The 16,859-nt window shown below is 42.5% G+C and overlaps 2 protein-coding genes across 2 annotated transcripts in view; one reads left to right on the plus strand and one right to left on the minus strand.

Moving 5' to 3' along the window:
- Positions 1-9,421, plus strand: part of ITPKA (inositol-trisphosphate 3-kinase A) — a 39,550-nt gene extending 30,129 nt beyond the window's left edge. Inside the window, exons 5-7 of the mRNA XM_082761442.1 lie at positions 3,054-3,155; positions 4,201-4,272; positions 4,959-9,421. Coding sequence (XP_082617568.1) covers positions 3,054-3,155; positions 4,201-4,272; positions 4,959-5,162 — 378 coding nt within the window. The 3' untranslated portion in view covers positions 5,163-9,421. The remainder of the gene's footprint in view (positions 1-3,053; positions 3,156-4,200; positions 4,273-4,958) is intronic.
- Positions 9,422-14,195: 4,774 nt separating this feature from the next.
- The window catches only part of LTK (leukocyte receptor tyrosine kinase), a gene marked incomplete at its 5' end in the record, with an annotated part of 92,765 nt that continues 90,101 nt past the window's right edge, over positions 14,196-16,859 (minus strand). Inside the window, 3 exons of the mRNA XM_082761354.1 lie at positions 14,196-15,006; positions 15,725-15,815; positions 16,176-16,310. Coding sequence (XP_082617480.1) covers positions 14,230-15,006; positions 15,725-15,815; positions 16,176-16,310 — 1,003 coding nt within the window. The 3' untranslated portion in view covers positions 14,196-14,229. The remainder of the gene's footprint in view (positions 15,007-15,724; positions 15,816-16,175; positions 16,311-16,859) is intronic.

A 16,859-nucleotide genomic window follows, 5' to 3' on the forward strand; every position in this document is an offset into this window, starting at 1 on the left:
CTTTGATCAGTGTAGACGTATTTATGTTGAGTTCTGAAGAGTGACTGAGCTAAGGGAGTATAAGGGAGCTCCAGTAAAACCTCCTGTCTTGTTCTTTGTGATTTGGCTGTCTGTCAGAGGTGGGGAGGAGCACTTGGCACACAGACTGCATGGTATTTCCCTCTGTTGAGACAGTGCTGGAACTGTGTAAAACAGGGCACAAATACTTAATCCTGTTTTAAGCACAAGAAATACTTTGGAGTACTCCAGTGCATTAACTTTTCGTCTGTCTTTCTGTGCTGTCATGAGGGATGTAGGCATCATTCTCCTATTTTTGTATGTGGAGAAGTGGTAACAGTTGTTGTTCAAGCAACACAGCTAGTCAGTACTCCCAGCACTGTTTCACGGGAGCTGAACTGTACATCCCGTTCTGTATATTTGCAGAGCAGCAAAGCTCTGCTGTGGACGTCCCCATTTTGAAAGGAAAGCCTTTAAGGATCTGTAATGCCAGTGACTGGTTCATGGGAAAAAGGGCTGTTCTCCCTGAGTACACTGATAATTCCTGGAGTTAGGTCAGCAGATACGTTGAGTGGTTGTTCAAGAATATTCCTGCCCTGTGGCTGCTGGGGTAAGAAGCAGAAGCAAAGAAGGTAAAAGTACAGAAGCTTCCATGAAGTGGCTCCCTGTAAATGAGATTCAGAATGCAGGTTTCCTCTTAAAGGGACTACCTGAAGGCTTGGTCTCACAAGCACTGTCTCTACAACAGTAAACTAATAATTTTGAGGAGCAGAGATGCGTGGGGCTGAGAATCAGGAGTTCTTGCCTCCCATTCTGTCAGTGAATCTCTGTGCAGTTTTGGAAATTACTTCTCCCTTTGGTATCACTCCTTTAGATGTCAGCCAGGATAGCCCTTTTCCCAGAAGGACATCAGATTTGATTCATTAATCTTTGTGAAATCCATTTAGGTCACAACTTTAACAAAGAGCCCTTTAAGGGAAGTCTGCAGAGTAATCTGAGCAATACCGCACAGGCTAAGATAGGCAGCGATATCCTGCGGAGCAGCCAGACCTGCTGTCCTGCCAGCCTTGTCACTGCCACATCTGGTGTGAAGAGCTGCAGGCAGCCCCCAGCTGGGCTGTGCAGCAGCGTGCTCCGCCGTGCAGGGATGTACCTGTGGGAGCTGACAAAGGCAAGGCTTCAGGGAGCAAGTTGGGCAAGCACCTCCTGGGGGTCATGTACACCCCGAGCTGTTGCAAAGGCCTCATACAGAATATGAGGGATGGTGCAGTTCCAAGCCAGGGTTTATGTTTACAGCAAGAAAAGACAGGCAGAGATTATGTTTCCTGCCAACCACTCAAAGCAACAGAAAAAGTATTTCTAAACAACAAGGAAGGAAGCAACTAGTATATCCATTTAAAAAAAAAACACACACACACAATACAACAATACAGGAATAGAAGGGAAACCACAGCAGCTCTTCCAGACTTTGCTCTAGGATTTAGGGCATGCAGAGAGATTATTTTTAAAATAACCTTACTCTTGAGAAGAGATACGAGACATCAGACTAACCTCCAAATTTCTATGTTCTGTTGAGTATTACCGTACATCAGATCAGATGGCTCCTAACTGGTACTGCCTACCTGCTGAACTTCTCTTGCATAACTTACACATCTCATCAGGCTGACATGCCACACTTGTATCTGGCCCACAGCCTTGGAATAAAATTCTGTTTATTCTCCTGCTAAAATGTCTGGTAGGTGGGAGGCTGTTCTGCATGGCTTTGCCATTCAGACAGTTCATTCTTTGCATGATAAATCTGGAAATTTAGTACTATTGGATTTTTTTTTTAACATATGTACTAGAGGTCCCAGTTCTGCTTTGGAATAAATAATATTTCACCTGCTGAGACCAGAGCTGAATTTAACTAGTTTTGGTGCAGCAACTCTTAACATGTAGAAGGGAGCGTATTTTGATGACCTATTAATTTACTCCTATAATGGAATTATGGAAACTATGAGGGATTATGAGTGATTATGGAATTATTGTGGATTGCATTGGACTGATACAACAGAGAATAATATAATTTGATAATTTTGCAGACTTTTGGTGGGTAGGGGCTACCAGCTGCAATAATTACAGTATTTTACATGCATGTCCTAAAGCTTGTATTAGTGTCTTTCGACACAAGGCATGTTCTTGGAGAAGTGCATACTCACACAGTCTGTGTTGACAGATGTCTCAGACTCACGTGCTGCTCTTAGGTACATGTAGCCTCACAAGCACAAACTGGCCACTGCCAGCACACACACAGACTTGGTTCTTTTTTCAGTAGCAGGATGCTTCTGTATTGAGCTGTACTGTTAGCATAAAAATACTCTGAATTTCTCCAGGACCTAGCCAGGTACAGGCATGCTCACACACAGTTCTTTGCCAAAATTCACACACCTGCCTCATCGCTTCTAGCATTTGTATCACTGCTTCCATTGCAAATCTTGAGTTGTTCTTGTCTAGAGCCTGCTTTCGATTTTTGTGACTTCTAGGTCATATTAATGTGCAAAGGAACCGAGTCTTAACCACAGTTCTTTGGTTTCTACACTGAAAAACAAAAACAACAAAACCCAACTAAATAGACGAGGAAAAAAAATAAGTAAAACTGGGTTTGAAAATGTCCCCATGCACCTCCCAGCCGGGGTTTGGCTACACCAAGCTAGATAGCTAGCTGAGCAGACAACTAAAGAGGTCACTGTGGTTTGCCCCATTGAACTTTGCACTGCTACTGCTACTACTGAGATGTGAGGAAAACCCTCCTGCAGGCTGGTAGTATCATGAGTTGTTTGGTTCTGTCTTTTTTTTTTTTTTTTTTTAAACTGCACTCAACAGGAAATGAAGTGCCATTTAATGTTGTCCAATCAGCTTTTGTATCTTTTCTCTTCCACCTGCTTTATTTTCTCTCTTCCTGTTTGACTACTTACTTTCATCTGGTTAGTGAGAGCTTTGCTGCTGATGGTTCAAGAGGATTGACTGACAAGAGGAGTGATATGTGTAGTAAAAACTGTCTCTGTGTTTTTGTGCAGAAGGCAGATGGAACATGTAACACAAACTTCAAAACTACAAAGACACAGGAGCAAGTTCTCCAAGTTTTTGTGGAATTCATCGAGGGCAACACAACTATTCTGGTGAGTCTGAACTCTTCAGGTTGACTAATCTTTGATCAATTCAACTTGCGTGATGGCCATAATTGCATTGATATGAGCAAAATGGATTAAACTACCAAAGAGGAAAGTGATTGGACTTTTAGTCCCTCTCAGCGGATAGACTGGGCATGGAGATGTGGTTGGCTGAGGCCCATCCTGGCAGCTCTTGCCATGCCAACCTCGGGTTCCTCATGCTACCAAACAGTCAGAAAAGCTAGCGTGTGGCTTGCCACCAGTCTCCACCCTGAGTGTGAAATACATCAGAAGGACAATGCTGTCCAAGCAAGTACTGGGGCGTTAGAAGAGCTCGTGACTTGGGAATTCAGTTTAGAAGAGATAAAAACAGAGCATGGGGACAGGAAGTGAGACTGGTGGCTGGCAGTGCTCCAATGTGTGAGGCTTGCCTCAAAGAGCAATTTGTGTATTCAGGAGTTCATGGTTTTTCAAGGGAAGCACAGCAGGCGTGTTGTAGATGGCATAACGTGTCTCCTGTCTTCAGAACTTCAAAGGTTGTCACAGTGTTTTGCTGTGATGTAGATGTCATTAAGAGGGAAGACTCAGGAGCAGCAGGCTTGGTAATGCAGGGCACCATTAATAATGCATGCTAGAGCTTTATGCATTGAGTATTCCCCCATATTCCCTCCCCTCCCCCCCAATATGTTTGGAGCTCCTTCTCTCTCACTATGGTAGGTTGAAAGATTTTTCATTGCTTGAAACTTCTCTTTTTTTTTTTTTTTTTTTTAAAAAAAGTCTGCTCTGCATCCAGGTGATGTATCCATGCATCCAAAGCAAGACAGATAAGTACATTTGGTGTAATTGATGCAGCAGAGGAACTCTATTCTGGTCTTTCACTATGGAAGCCTATTGAAGTGTATTTTCAGATCGACTTTCAAATGGTGGCTCTGTTTTAAAGGACTTCTAGCCTAAAATTAGTGTGATCTCTTCATTATATTGATTCTCATGAGCAGGGTATCCTCATTCATTCTCTCCCTAACTGTTTATATATTTTTCTCTCCTCTTCCTCCAGAAAAAATACCTCAAGCGTCTGCAGGAAATTCATATCATTCTTGAATCCTCGGACTTCTTCAAGCGACATGAGGTGCGCAGTGAGTGTAATGCTCCGTTAAGGTGCATTGCTGCTTCATTTTACCATTCAGATGTACTTCAGAATAGCCCCTGCATTACTAGGAAGGAGTTTGTAGTAGAAGAAAACTAATCTGTGTTAACAGTACAGGTACCTCAAAGCCTCCATCACAACGATACAGAAGACTAAACCCGTTGAGGAATAATAAATCCTCCAACTTTATAACATCCCAGCACTTAGAGCTCTGTGCCACAGTTGGGAATGGTTTATTAGTGCCAGTTTCCTGTGGTTTCTCTAATTTCAGTATGTTCCAGTGGGAATGCTGTATTTTACCTTGCTGATTTCCACTTGTCACTGGAGGCAATTTTATTAATCATAGGTCATGGTCTTTCTTTGAAAGTAGTTACTGGCTTTTGCTGAATCGCTCAAATTGAGATCTGCTGCCAAGTGAGCTGGCAAACTGCTTTTCTCCCCTCTGTCTACTGGCTCCTTTTTGCCACCAAGGTGCCTGTTTATGTTACTGATCAATTTTGTTATGCAAATGGGGCATGCAAATTGTCAATGTACAAGCAGTGCAGCCCCAAAGTCTGATGGGTCCCAGGTGAGAAGGTCACCTGAGGAGGTTGTCTTCTTGGAAGCGTAAGTGTCAGGGGGGACATAAAGATGTGTTTTTAACCACATCATCTCAATCTGCCTTCCAGGTCGTTGGAAGCTCACTACTTTTTGTACACGATGGCAGTGGGAATGCGAATGTGTGGCTGATTGATTTTGGGAAGACCACCCTTCTCCCTGATGGGCAGACACTGGATCACAGGATCCCCTGGCAAGAAGGCAATAGGGAGGATGGGTACCTGTTGGGATTGGACAATTTGATTCGCATCTTGGAGAGCATCACTGAAAGATGAGTTGAGAGTGGCACAAAACTTACAGGGCTGCTTTGTAACTTTCTGCTCTACTGGAATCACTTGGAAGGAAACCTCTTTAACTCCCTCCAAACTCCTGAGATCATCACAGTGCAGAGGGAACTGCTTCCAGAGCCCAGCAGTTAGTTATCAAAATGACGTTTGCATCAGCCCTCTGTGAACCTAAGTAACTAACTCCAGATTGGTCTGTATCGCACCAGCCTGACTTCTGGCTGGTCTTCAGAGAATCAAGGTCTCCATACTCAGGAATCACACCAGCATGAGTCAAGAGGTCTGTATGGTAAACCAGAATGATTCTGATTTCTGGCAAACAGGTGGGACTCCAGATTACCTCTTAGTAAACAAGAGCAAGTGACTGGGGATTCAGGGTAGGAATAACATTTTTTCAGGGAACTGCATAGTATTGAAACCAGCAGGAGTGTTTTTTCCCCTAATTCCAAGTCTCCTTGCTCTTGTGTATACTATAGGTTGGACCAACAACAGCTGCTGCATTGTGTTATAGGTGTGCACAAGGTAGAGATTGGTGATAATCAGAAGAAACCTGGAGCAAAGGGAGACAACAGTTTGTAGTGGCTGGATGTGGTAACTGCTGTCGATCAGTCCTCTCCCCACCCTAGCCTCAATTCACTTCTGTCCAAGAACAGCCTTGCTTTTTATGTAGCCTCTCAGGAGATTACAGATACTCTAGGGAGAGAATAGCAGACTGTTGTCTCCAAAAACATTTGACTTTCAGACTGGGTGGGCTGCTGGAAAAGTGCCTAGCTTGGCAAGTTTGGCCTCTTGTGGCTGAACTGCAGTTCTGAAAATCAGTAATAACACTCTGGCACACAGACTGGGGAACCAAGGTTTTTTTTCAAGGCTGTTTATTTTTAAGGTAAAACCCTTACACATGCACACACCTGCACGCACTAGTAGCCAGCAACCACTGTGATCCCTTCAGATCATAGTTTGACTGTCTTCTAATGCACATGAAAGAGGTGACTTCTTGGCCATGTTCCTGTTCCCAAGTATGATGCTGTCACGTAAGTGCACAGACTGGAGCAGTGATCAGGAAGGTAATGTTTCTGCATTCACAGCATTACACTAATGACAATTCCCAGGCATCCTTTCTCCAAGGTATCAGCTGTTAACTCAGGGCAGTTTGGGAGGAGGAATGTCAATGCATCACATCCCCTAATCCCTGTCTGGAATCACAGGGCCACTTGTGCTTAGTTTTTTTTCACTGTGGCCCAGGCACAACCTCAGTGTTTAGATTAAAATCCAGAAATACTGAAATGATGCATTTTCTTTTAATGGCTTCACCTACCATTGCTGTTGGTTGCCTCTAGCCACTTGAACAGTTTTTTAAATACTAGCAGTATAAATACTATCAGTATTCACCTGTTCACTCACATTCCAGGTTTTAGTATAAGTAATATGAATAAATAATATGATAATGCAGTTTCCAAAATGAGGACAAGACTTATATTAGTATTTGATTAATTCCCTGTTAACATCTTAAGCTGGTAATGCATATTGATCAGAAATTGCTCTCTCTTGCCAGTGTCCTGTCCTCGGATGCGATTCCAAGAACTTTAGGATATATGAAGGTAACTCCATGCTTTGGGAAACTGCTATTTCAAGTAATTCATGACTGTGAGCATAAAAAAGAAAACACACCTGTACAGTCCAGCTCTGGAATGAAATGCAGCTATAACATTTATAATTAAAATTGAAGGGCCTAAAAGAATTTCTAAAAAAAATTAAAAAAACAACACAAAAGAGTTACTTTAGATAGCACACTACTGTAGTAAGCGATCAGCTCTAATACCTTTTTCATCACCTCTAAACAAAACGGCAGTATTAAAACTCGATCTTGATTGTGGCCTGAAAGTTAGAGGGCATAAAGTGGGTATACTGTAGGAAATAGTGAGGCATGGAGACATTGCATCCTTAAACAGAAATTGTTTGAAACAGATAATTTTGGCAGTTCACTGCAAATACAAGTTTCTTCTGTGGCCTCCCAGAGTCCATCTTGGGTTTATTTTCATGATAGTATGCTAATGAATTTTCCACTTTTTCAGGTTTTTTATTAGCTGTTTCAAAGAGTTAATGCTTTTTTTTTTTTTAAAGTTGTGGTGAGCCTTCGATAGCAAGCACGCATATTAGCATTCCAGATGCCTCCTAACTTTGAAATTGCTATGAGATGACAAATCAATCTGTGATGACTTTCATACGCTTAATTAAAAAACAAAACAAAACAACAAACTTCCTCCTTTCCTGCAGTCAATAGGTAAACAAACCATCAGTTAGCAATACTTAAAGGGAAAAGGAGGTAAATGGGTCTTACAGGAGAGGACTTTAATAACAAGACCTTGTGTATAAGACTGCAATTTCAGAGAGGGAAAAAAAAAACTAGAGAAGTTAGACATGAGACTGTTAAGGTGATACAATTCATTAGTGGTCTGCCTAATTACCCTTTAGAGATGAATTCTTTCTTTTTTTGTTATCACATGTGTGAACCTTTTGTACCAGTACAACGTATTTTTGGGGGTGGGGTGTGGGAGGAGGATGTAGAACGTAAAAGTTGATGCTCAAATGCTACTTGGGTCTTTGAGACAAACTTTTAGAATTAATGTGCAGTTTTAAAAGAGAAGTAGAAGCAGTATGGTACCAGTAGCTCCAAAAAAACTGACTGCTGCTAGCACCTCAAAGGATGGTTTGCAGTATATAGTCTTGGGGGAAAACATGGCAAGTGCTTTATTGCTGTGCAGTAGTTGGAGAGGTCAGGAAAATAGAAAACCTCTGCTATAGCAGTCCCTGCTCTGGAAACCCATTCTAGATGCTAAATAGTTTTAGCAAGTTTGTTTTGAAAGGGCCCTTTGGCTTGTCAAAGGGTTAGAAAGGAAGAAACCACAATCTAACATTCTGCTGCTGTTACAGGAAAAGCAAAAAGGAGGAAGCTTTTCATTAGCAAATGCCAAGTGTAGGGCTGCAAATGAGGACTGGAGCTCTCAGGGGCTGGAGGCTAGGTGCCTACGAGCAAATTATCGCAGGGTAAGTTAGATACCTTGATTCACAGCAGAAGTCCCAGTGTGTACACGCATGTGCTACTGTGAGGAAGCAGCATAGCTTTCTTTTACTATGGGGTAAGTTGCCTTGAACAAGATTGTATTTATGGGAGGGTCAACATGGTGCCTTTGCACAGGCATTTACTGTATAAGAGCTGATGCATGACAACCAAGGCACTTGCTCACATACAAGTCTAGAACACAGTTCTTTAATGCTTCTGCTGAGGTGTTGCCTCACTCTGGAGACACTGAAATCACATGCGTTTCCACAGCATGGTAAGATATGCTGGTCCATAGGCACCTTGGTGCTGAGCAGCTAACCTCTGAGTTAGGCACCAAGGTCATTAAACTCACTAGTTAGATGCTCAGTACTTCAGATGTTCAGTACTGTAGCTGCTGCATGCCTGTGTGAATCTAGCACTAGGACTTCTCTGCCCCAGCTTCGACAATGACTTGCTTTTTGGCCTTGGATAACTATCCTAGGTCTCAGTTTTGTTCCCATTTTACAGATGGGAATAGTATGTACTTACCTCACAGGAATGGTGTGAGGCTGTATTTCATTATTGCTTGCAAGATGCTGTGAGATTCTTTGGAGGAAGGTGCAGTATAGAAATAAACAAACAAATACATCAGATAAGTTTTTAAATGATAGGTGTTAAGTAAGGTTCCCCCAGATATAAATTTGGATTAAATTTAACCAAAGTGATATAAGATAAATCCCTCTTTATTTAATACATGTGGAATATTCACTTACCATCTGATCCAGTTCCTGTGATAGGGAAAGATTTTGATGGGAGTTGGACCAAACCCTTAAGTATCTCAGAGGGCTCTTGCTATTTTTTATTTTTTTGTATTGCTGTTGTTATTATTTGTTATGGTACTGAGATCAAATGGCCTGTATCATCCACAGTGCATCTGTTCTGAACACTACAATGCAATGCTGACCATGGTCACTTTTGACATTGACTGTATTGACTGTTTGTTACTCTGAAGTGTGTATGCTAATAAATAAATGAGACTGAAGGAAAAAAAGGGCAAAGACTGCTTCTAGTCTTTAGCATCTAATATTTCCTAAAACAAAACTGGTTCTAAGACCTTTAGAAGCTAACGTTGGAACTTGGTTCCCAATGCCATTTGGAACATGTGCTTCAGAGCCCTGTCCACACTCCGTTTGACAGCTTCCATGGAGGTAAGTTCTGTCTCAAGAATCCCATTCCTCCAGTATATTTAAAAATAATGCGGCAAAAAGCACTTTGCACACTCAGGGCATTTGTTTCCACAGGGTGGTCTTGTGTGGCAGCAAGGAGCAAGCAGTGCTCTGTTCCTGGAGTCAGTCCTCCTGGACTGGCAACATTTCTCAGCAAGACTGGGTTCTCTCACCTGTGTGCAAAGTGTATTTAACGTAGAGGGAAACAAGTAGTCACCACTAGTCTCTCTTTATTTTGTGTTGCAAATATAAAGTGTACATTTGTCCAACTTTAAGTTGCATAGAAGCAGGCTTGTCATCTACCTGTGTACAGTAGTCACCCAAAAAGGTAAGTTGTCAAGAAGTACGGCATTGTTCAGAGGTAATAACAAATCAAAACCAGTTCATTTCAGTGAAAATGTCATGTGATGAGACTGACATGTTAGTGATACCATGCCTAAGGTGTCTGCATCGGATTGGAAATTGTAGGCAGCCAGGACCCGGCGTCTTCAGGGTCTGGCACAGCTCAGCTGCTCGAGGGTCTGCGGAAGTGTGAGCCCTGCCTGACACAGCTGAGGAGATGCAAATACTTTGGGGAAGACCGGACTCCCAGCAGTTCTCTTCTCTTTCAGGTAAGGAGGGGAAGGGTCTTGGAGGTGGAATAAGTTACACTTGGAAAAGCCTGTGACTATTTAATTATACTTGTGAAGCTGTCTTGGGCAGTTGTGCACTATTAGGAAATTAGGAGAGAACTTACGTGTACCTCAGGAAAAGGGTATGAACAAGTGGGACACCTTAAATCTGTGCACAGTTAAAAGTTCTGTCTGCTTAAAGCGAAAATGAAGATGCAAAACACTTGAAGTAGATGAGAAAAAAAGCTAAAGAAATGGGAAGCAAGAGTATCAACAAATGTGCAAAGAGAAAGGCAAATTGAAATTTGCAGTATTATTTCATCTTTTTCCTTATACAGTCCTCTTTAAAAGGTAGTAGATATGAGGCTGTATGAAGCAACATAAAGTACTAACATCCAAAAGAAAAAAACACCTATACATACACACACCTAAAAATAAACTGTTAGATAGAGTATGTTAAAACACAGACACCCAACAGGAAGAAGAAAATACTATATTCCTATAGATGGCTGATTCTCTAGTGGGGAACTGTTGGAAGACTTCTCATATGGAGTACAGGTTAATCCCAGTCGACAGCTCACGTCACTTCTCTATGAAACAAAATCGTTTTTTGCTTTCAATTGAAAAAGTAATCTACACTAACCTTGACAATATGGATTCAGCTCATTCATTATGCACTAGGTGTGTCTCCTAAAAAAACAATTTGAAGCAAATGGTGTTTTGAAATGGTAGAATTTGGACACTATAAAATCTGTGATTGTATGAACAGTCAGTCTCAGAATTGTAGGAATTGAAGGCTGTAGTATAATATGGTTTGGACAGCATATTGCATTTCAGCATCTCTGTAGGAGCAATGTTATTATTTCCTTCACTATCTTCATTAAAAATCATTATTGTGAGGGTTTTTATAAAGTAGCTAAGAGATCAGATACAGAAAAACTGTTACGGGTCAAAGGTTCATGGCAACTATACTGACCAAAGTTTGTGTACCTTTATTTCCATTTGAGGGAGTTTAGAGCATATAAAAATGCAGGTTGCTAATGTAATTTCTTCTAAAATTCCCAGCTATTTCATTCAGTGCCCATTTAGTACGTGAAGATCGATGTTCTGTCTTGTTGCAGGACATTGCATCTGACTCAGTACATCCCTGAGCTGCATGCTGTTGTAAACCAGAAAAGTACGTGTAGGAAATAATCACTACACGCTCATTATACATTTACAGTTGCCCTTCAACACCCCCACTGTTGGTCAGTCTCAGAGATAACGTACTGGGCTTGATGGAGTTTTATTGTGGCTCAGCACAGCTTTTTCTCTGTTCTTCCTGTAATTAAGCACATTAACTCAACTATTCAGTAAAAACATGTATGTTGTCTAAAGTGCTGGACTGACAAACTCAAGTTTTATGAGTAAAATTAGGAGAGTGACACACAAATCTTGCACATCTACTATTCACATTGGTGAATAGTAGAAAAACTGTAGTTCCAGCTTTACTATCTTCTCACTTAATTTTTCAATATCTTACCTCATTTTATCACTGTTTGCCTTTCTAAATTCAATTAAGTTGAAGCAAATTCTGCGTATGGAGAAAACAATGGTAGCTCAAGGTGGGTAACCATGTGGAGCAGGGATCTTACCTGCTTCCTGCTGGAATCCTAGGGTTATTGTATAATAATTTCCACATAAACGTTTAAGAAATGTCTATTGCCTGCTACCTTATAAAAAGTCTACAGGAAGAAAAGGTGGTACAATTCTCAACTTCCTATGACTTCTAAACAAGTCCATATTTCACTCCACCCCATGGTGACTGCTAAGGAGAACTCAAAGCAGAGTTGCCACTCATCTGCAAAAGCATAGTCACGGCCACCAGTGCTCTGCTCAGAGCAGAGCCTGTTACAAACAAGTGCTGGAAAGCAATCTCAAGTCACATCCATTGCGGCTGAGCTAGGACCACTGCGCTCTGCTGCAGTCTTATCTCATACGCAGGGAGAAAGGGCCCGAGTTGCTGGTGCCCACTCACAACAGTTGGTGAGTTTGATGGCTCACCCTTGGGTGAAAAACAACTACAGCACAAACCACGTGGCTAACATAAACCGAAAGGTAAGGTTGTTGAAGATGAGCTGGTGTTAATCCAACTAGCTAAAATTAGGTCTATTTATTCTTGACAAGCAGGTTGCAGAGGTGGCCTTCCTGAGATACAACCAAAAATGTTAGCCTCTGCAGGGGGAAAGAATGAGTACGCAAATTTCCTGCTAACTCTGCCTCATCTAGCCTGGTTGTAGCAGCTTCTGGCCATTAAGACAGGACAGGCAATGAGCCAAAAGGGTAAGTAGCTGCCCTGGCCACCCGTCACTTCACAACATGGATTGGGGATTTTTTCCATACCATACAGTCATTGTTAAAAGGGTACCATCATCACCAATCAGATCTGGAAATGAGAGTATACAAAACTACTCATTCTAAAGCCAGAGGTATGTATAGAACTATAGGAAGCTAGGAGCAAATACAAAGCCAGACAAAGCATGAAACCTGAGCTGAAGGTGTGCACTTCACTGACAAGAGGTGGATTCAGACTTCACTCTGTGCTGTTCTGTACCACACATCTACAGTGACCACCCCCGAATGATGCAGAGCACATGAAATCTGTGGTCAAAGCAAACTCCTGCTAATCTTCATCTTCAGACCGTGCATACAGCTATCACCACACATGACGCCTGCACCAGGGCACCTCTTCCCTCAGAAGAGAGCAAGACAGTCTACAACTGACATTGTGGTATACAACTTGATTACCTGTGAAGGCAGCACGTAATTTGCCATCGCAAGTTGGTAGTGCAACCTTCAGGAGTGGGATGAGGACAAAATGCTTCTGAGACTGTTCTGGCTTAAACAAAATGATTTACTTTTTCAGTCTCCTTGTTCTGCAGGCATTAACCAGTAAACATCAGTTTAGACCCTAAACAGCAGAAGAAAGCCTTAGAAATCATCTCTCTTCAGAACAAACAACAGCTACCTTAACCAGCAAGTCAAAGGCTAGAAGAAATGACAATCTGCTCAGGTGTGCGAAGCCAAGGCATGGCTTTAGCTTTCTCAAGTGGTTGAGCTATTCTGTCTTGCTGTGGAAGGAGCACTGTAAGGTAGTGCTTGCACTAAATGGGTTCCCCTTCACTCTACCCCCACCCCCTTGCATTACCCCAGTTCCTACCTCAGAGGTGTACGGATTACAACTCCAGCCTGCCAAACACTGCTCAGTTACCCTAGAACTTCAGCTTAATGCTTATCAACATAGCACAGGAAATTGCTGTATATTGAAGTACTTACAAAAATGAAGTTCATCCCAAGAAAAGTCCATTAAAGATAATGACAGTCATTTTTCATCATCCCATGCAGCTCACCCTTTCTTGGAAAACCACCTGCCCCTTCCACACCAGGAGCTGTGAAGAACTCAACACCATGAGGTAAACAGCATATTTTCTTCACTATTCAAATGGATGCCATCAACTCCAACTATTTTTTTTTAATAGTAAATGTATTTTCCTCTTCATCGCTTGATTTCAAAACACATGCTCAGAGGATCCTGGATTTTTTTTTCATTCTTCCTGCTGCTTCCAATTTGAGCAGTAGCTTCATGTTTTTCCACATGGTCTGCTAATGAAACAGATGCAAATGTAGCTGCTATTTATTTACATCCCTGTTGCTGCATGAGCATCATTAGCAAGTCATCAGGATGGCAAAAAGCTCTAGGGAATATAGAAGCCTTTGCACGGTGGTTGCTGCTGGCACAGCATGTGTTTTTGGTTTCATAAGTCAGACAGAAGGGCAACCTCTGTTGGTCATTGTTTCATCCAAACACTGTGGTTGGATGATAGGTCTGTTTCTTTTCACCTGAGCAGATTGAGGAGGAATTCTTCCATTAGGTGTTGTATTCTGAATCAAAGCAGCAATGCCGTTTGTCCTCCATAGCTAAGCTGGTCCAGTGGAACACTCTTGATGGACAGAGATAGAAATGCAACTGTCCTTAGTGATTTGGGAATCTGGCAGGTAGAAGAAAGAAGCAGATCATTGCTGATGTTGAAACATCACCCATCTGAAAGAAATTAAATGGAGGAAGTAAGTAAAATAGGAAGCAGTTCAAGTTCGCTCTTCCTGACACGCATGTTCCCTGATCTTTGGAAGAATCTTTTCTGTTATACTGGTGTAACATTCAGGTCATCTGACAAAGACAGACCAGAGTCCCTCTCTCTTGCTGTTTTCTCTGTTTTATACAAAGGCTTCTCATCTGTACGCAGACTGGAGCTCCTTAGCACAGCTGCTCTGACCCCTGCCAAAACTGATGGCTGGTGGTCAGTGCTATAGCACAGATCATCGTAGGCATAATTTACATTGCCACAGGGGAAAGTCTGGAGTTTCACCAGTTCAATCCCACCGATATCCAAGTGAGGGCAGTTGCTTCGACTTGGAGATGCTGGAGATGCCCGAGAACTAGGAGAAGAGCTGCAGTTCCCATCAAAGCCTGAATCTTCTCGCTCTGGAGTTGCTTTCAGCTTGGAGGTGGGGCTCAAGTGACAGATGTTCTCTAGCACCCATGATCCATAGGTTGGGTTCCAAAGGTTTTTTGTTTTGTTCTTCAGTCTGTGGGTTGGTGGATTGCTGAGTTCTAACTTCTGGTTTGAAGTCTGCTGGATCCAGGACCCACTGTTGAAATCACTGAGGCATGGCAGGCTGGGTCCTCGAGCAGTCCGGTTGCTCAGGTTCTCCACCAGTAGCTCTTGTGGACACTGTACAAGTTTGTGCCCGGCATGGTGGGAGTCCAGCATTTTAGGTGTTGTCTGAGGTGTGAGAGAAGGGCTCACCAACAGGGGCACCATCCCACTGGAAATGTTTGGGCGCATGACCGTGCTCCCTTCATCCTCTGGTGCTGGGCTGCACTCCACGGGCAGCTCGGTGTTGATCACATCAGGGTCCTAGAGGAGAGAGGATTGCACAAAAAGTGTTACCATTTGAGCACCTTCAGGGTGACTGACACACCTGCATTTTCAGAGAAATAGCTGTGAGAACAAAAAAAACAACTTCTGACAGAGACTGACATCAGGTTTGGTCAGTATTACTGCACATCATATAAGCTTGCTGCGTGCTGTTAGGACATGCAAAAATGCTCTCTTGTTTATGCGCTTCCTTTGAACAGCAGCTGTACTTTATTGAAATCAGCAGCTAGGCTGGGGGTCACCAGGTCTGTATTGTTCTCTGGCAGGTTGGATCCAGGAGTCTAGCTGTAAAATGCTACCAGGTGGTGAACTCACTGTGCCATCTCCCCCTCACCCCCGTACCAGTTCAGCCATGGCTTTCAAGCAGCACTAGACAAGGTCAGAATATGGACCTTGAAAGACATGAGTACCTTTCCGTCACAAAATGAAGGACATTTTGCTCCTGAACAAGCTGAGAGCTGGAACTAGCCACTTGCTACAATATACATTCATTTTGGATGCATTGTAGATGGGAGAGCTAGGATACATTAAAACATAAATGAAAAGAGCAGGTGAGCCAATAGCACCATCACAGGTGGGAAAGCAATTAGATCGGTCTGTCAGGAGTCATAATCTTGTTTTAGTGAGCTAATACTGGTGTCTTTGGGTGCCTGGCACTCTGTGGGTTATCATCCATATGTCCACCATGGGCCAATACCTGTGTGCAATACTTGATTCTTTCCAGGATGGTGGAGAAGTTTGGCCGGTACTCTGGGCTGTGCTGCCAGCACTGTGTCATGATCCGGTACCTTAAAATGAAGGAGGAATAGAAAAGTATCAGTTAAGAAAGATAATTATGAAAAATGTGTTTCAGTATGAAGTGATCATGGGTCCAGAAGAACAGCACTCAGTACATGGCTCTAGGGAGGAAAGCAAAAGTAGATACATCATTTCTGTGTCCTTGGATCCCAAGTCATTAGGGGACCACTACTTATGCAAATCCTGCAGTGTTCTAAGTTGTGTACAAGAGGCAGTGGCTCAAGAGATGTGCAGTAATACCTGAGTAGTAGCTGGGGCAATCACCACTCCCTGACCGAAGGTGTCTGGCTGCCTTCTAACCTGTTTGGTATCCACTATCCCTTAACTTGAGGGAGTGAGGAAATACTTACACTGGCCCTGGACAGTTCTTTGGTGGGTCCATTCTTCCTCCACTGGTGACAAACTCCAGCACTTCCTGGTTGGTTTTGCAAGGATAGGGCATGTAGCCCAGAGAGAAGATCTCCCAGAGCAGCACACCGAAGGACCTATGTCAGAAACCAGCCAACAGTACCAATTAGGTTTCATTTGTACTCCACAAAGTAAAATGACAGCAACAACCTTTAGAAGCTGTAGGACAACCATAGTAACATGCAATTAACATGATTACAAGCCAACCTTGATATAAAAAAAATGATCAAAACCCATGCTCAAGCTCCAAAAGCAGCTTTGCAGAGGTTTCAGCATATTTCAATAATTCTGAAGTTGCTCTTTCTGCTGCATTTGTTATTTCTAGAACAGAAAATGCCACAACCCTTTGTATGGTGTAACTGAAAAGAAGTTACATTTGGCATGGAGATTCTTACCTTACTTTGAAAGACTTAAGATGTTTAAATCAGTGTCTGGGGAGAGGGTGCTCAGGAATAAAAACAAGAGTCAGAGTCCTCCAAGACCAAGTTGAAAGGCAGCAGTATCTATTTTTTATGTTATGGTATCGTAGCTCTCCTCTGTTTGTTTGTTTGTTTGTTGTTTTCCTCCACATCTACAGGTCAGTTAGGCAGTGCCACAGAAAATAACTTACAGTTTAGACCCAGGGA

This window comes from Aythya marila (genome assembly GCF_965140915.1).
Source record: "Aythya marila genome assembly, chromosome: 5".
NCBI classification, from domain to species: domain Eukaryota; kingdom Metazoa; phylum Chordata; class Aves; order Anseriformes; family Anatidae; genus Aythya; species Aythya marila.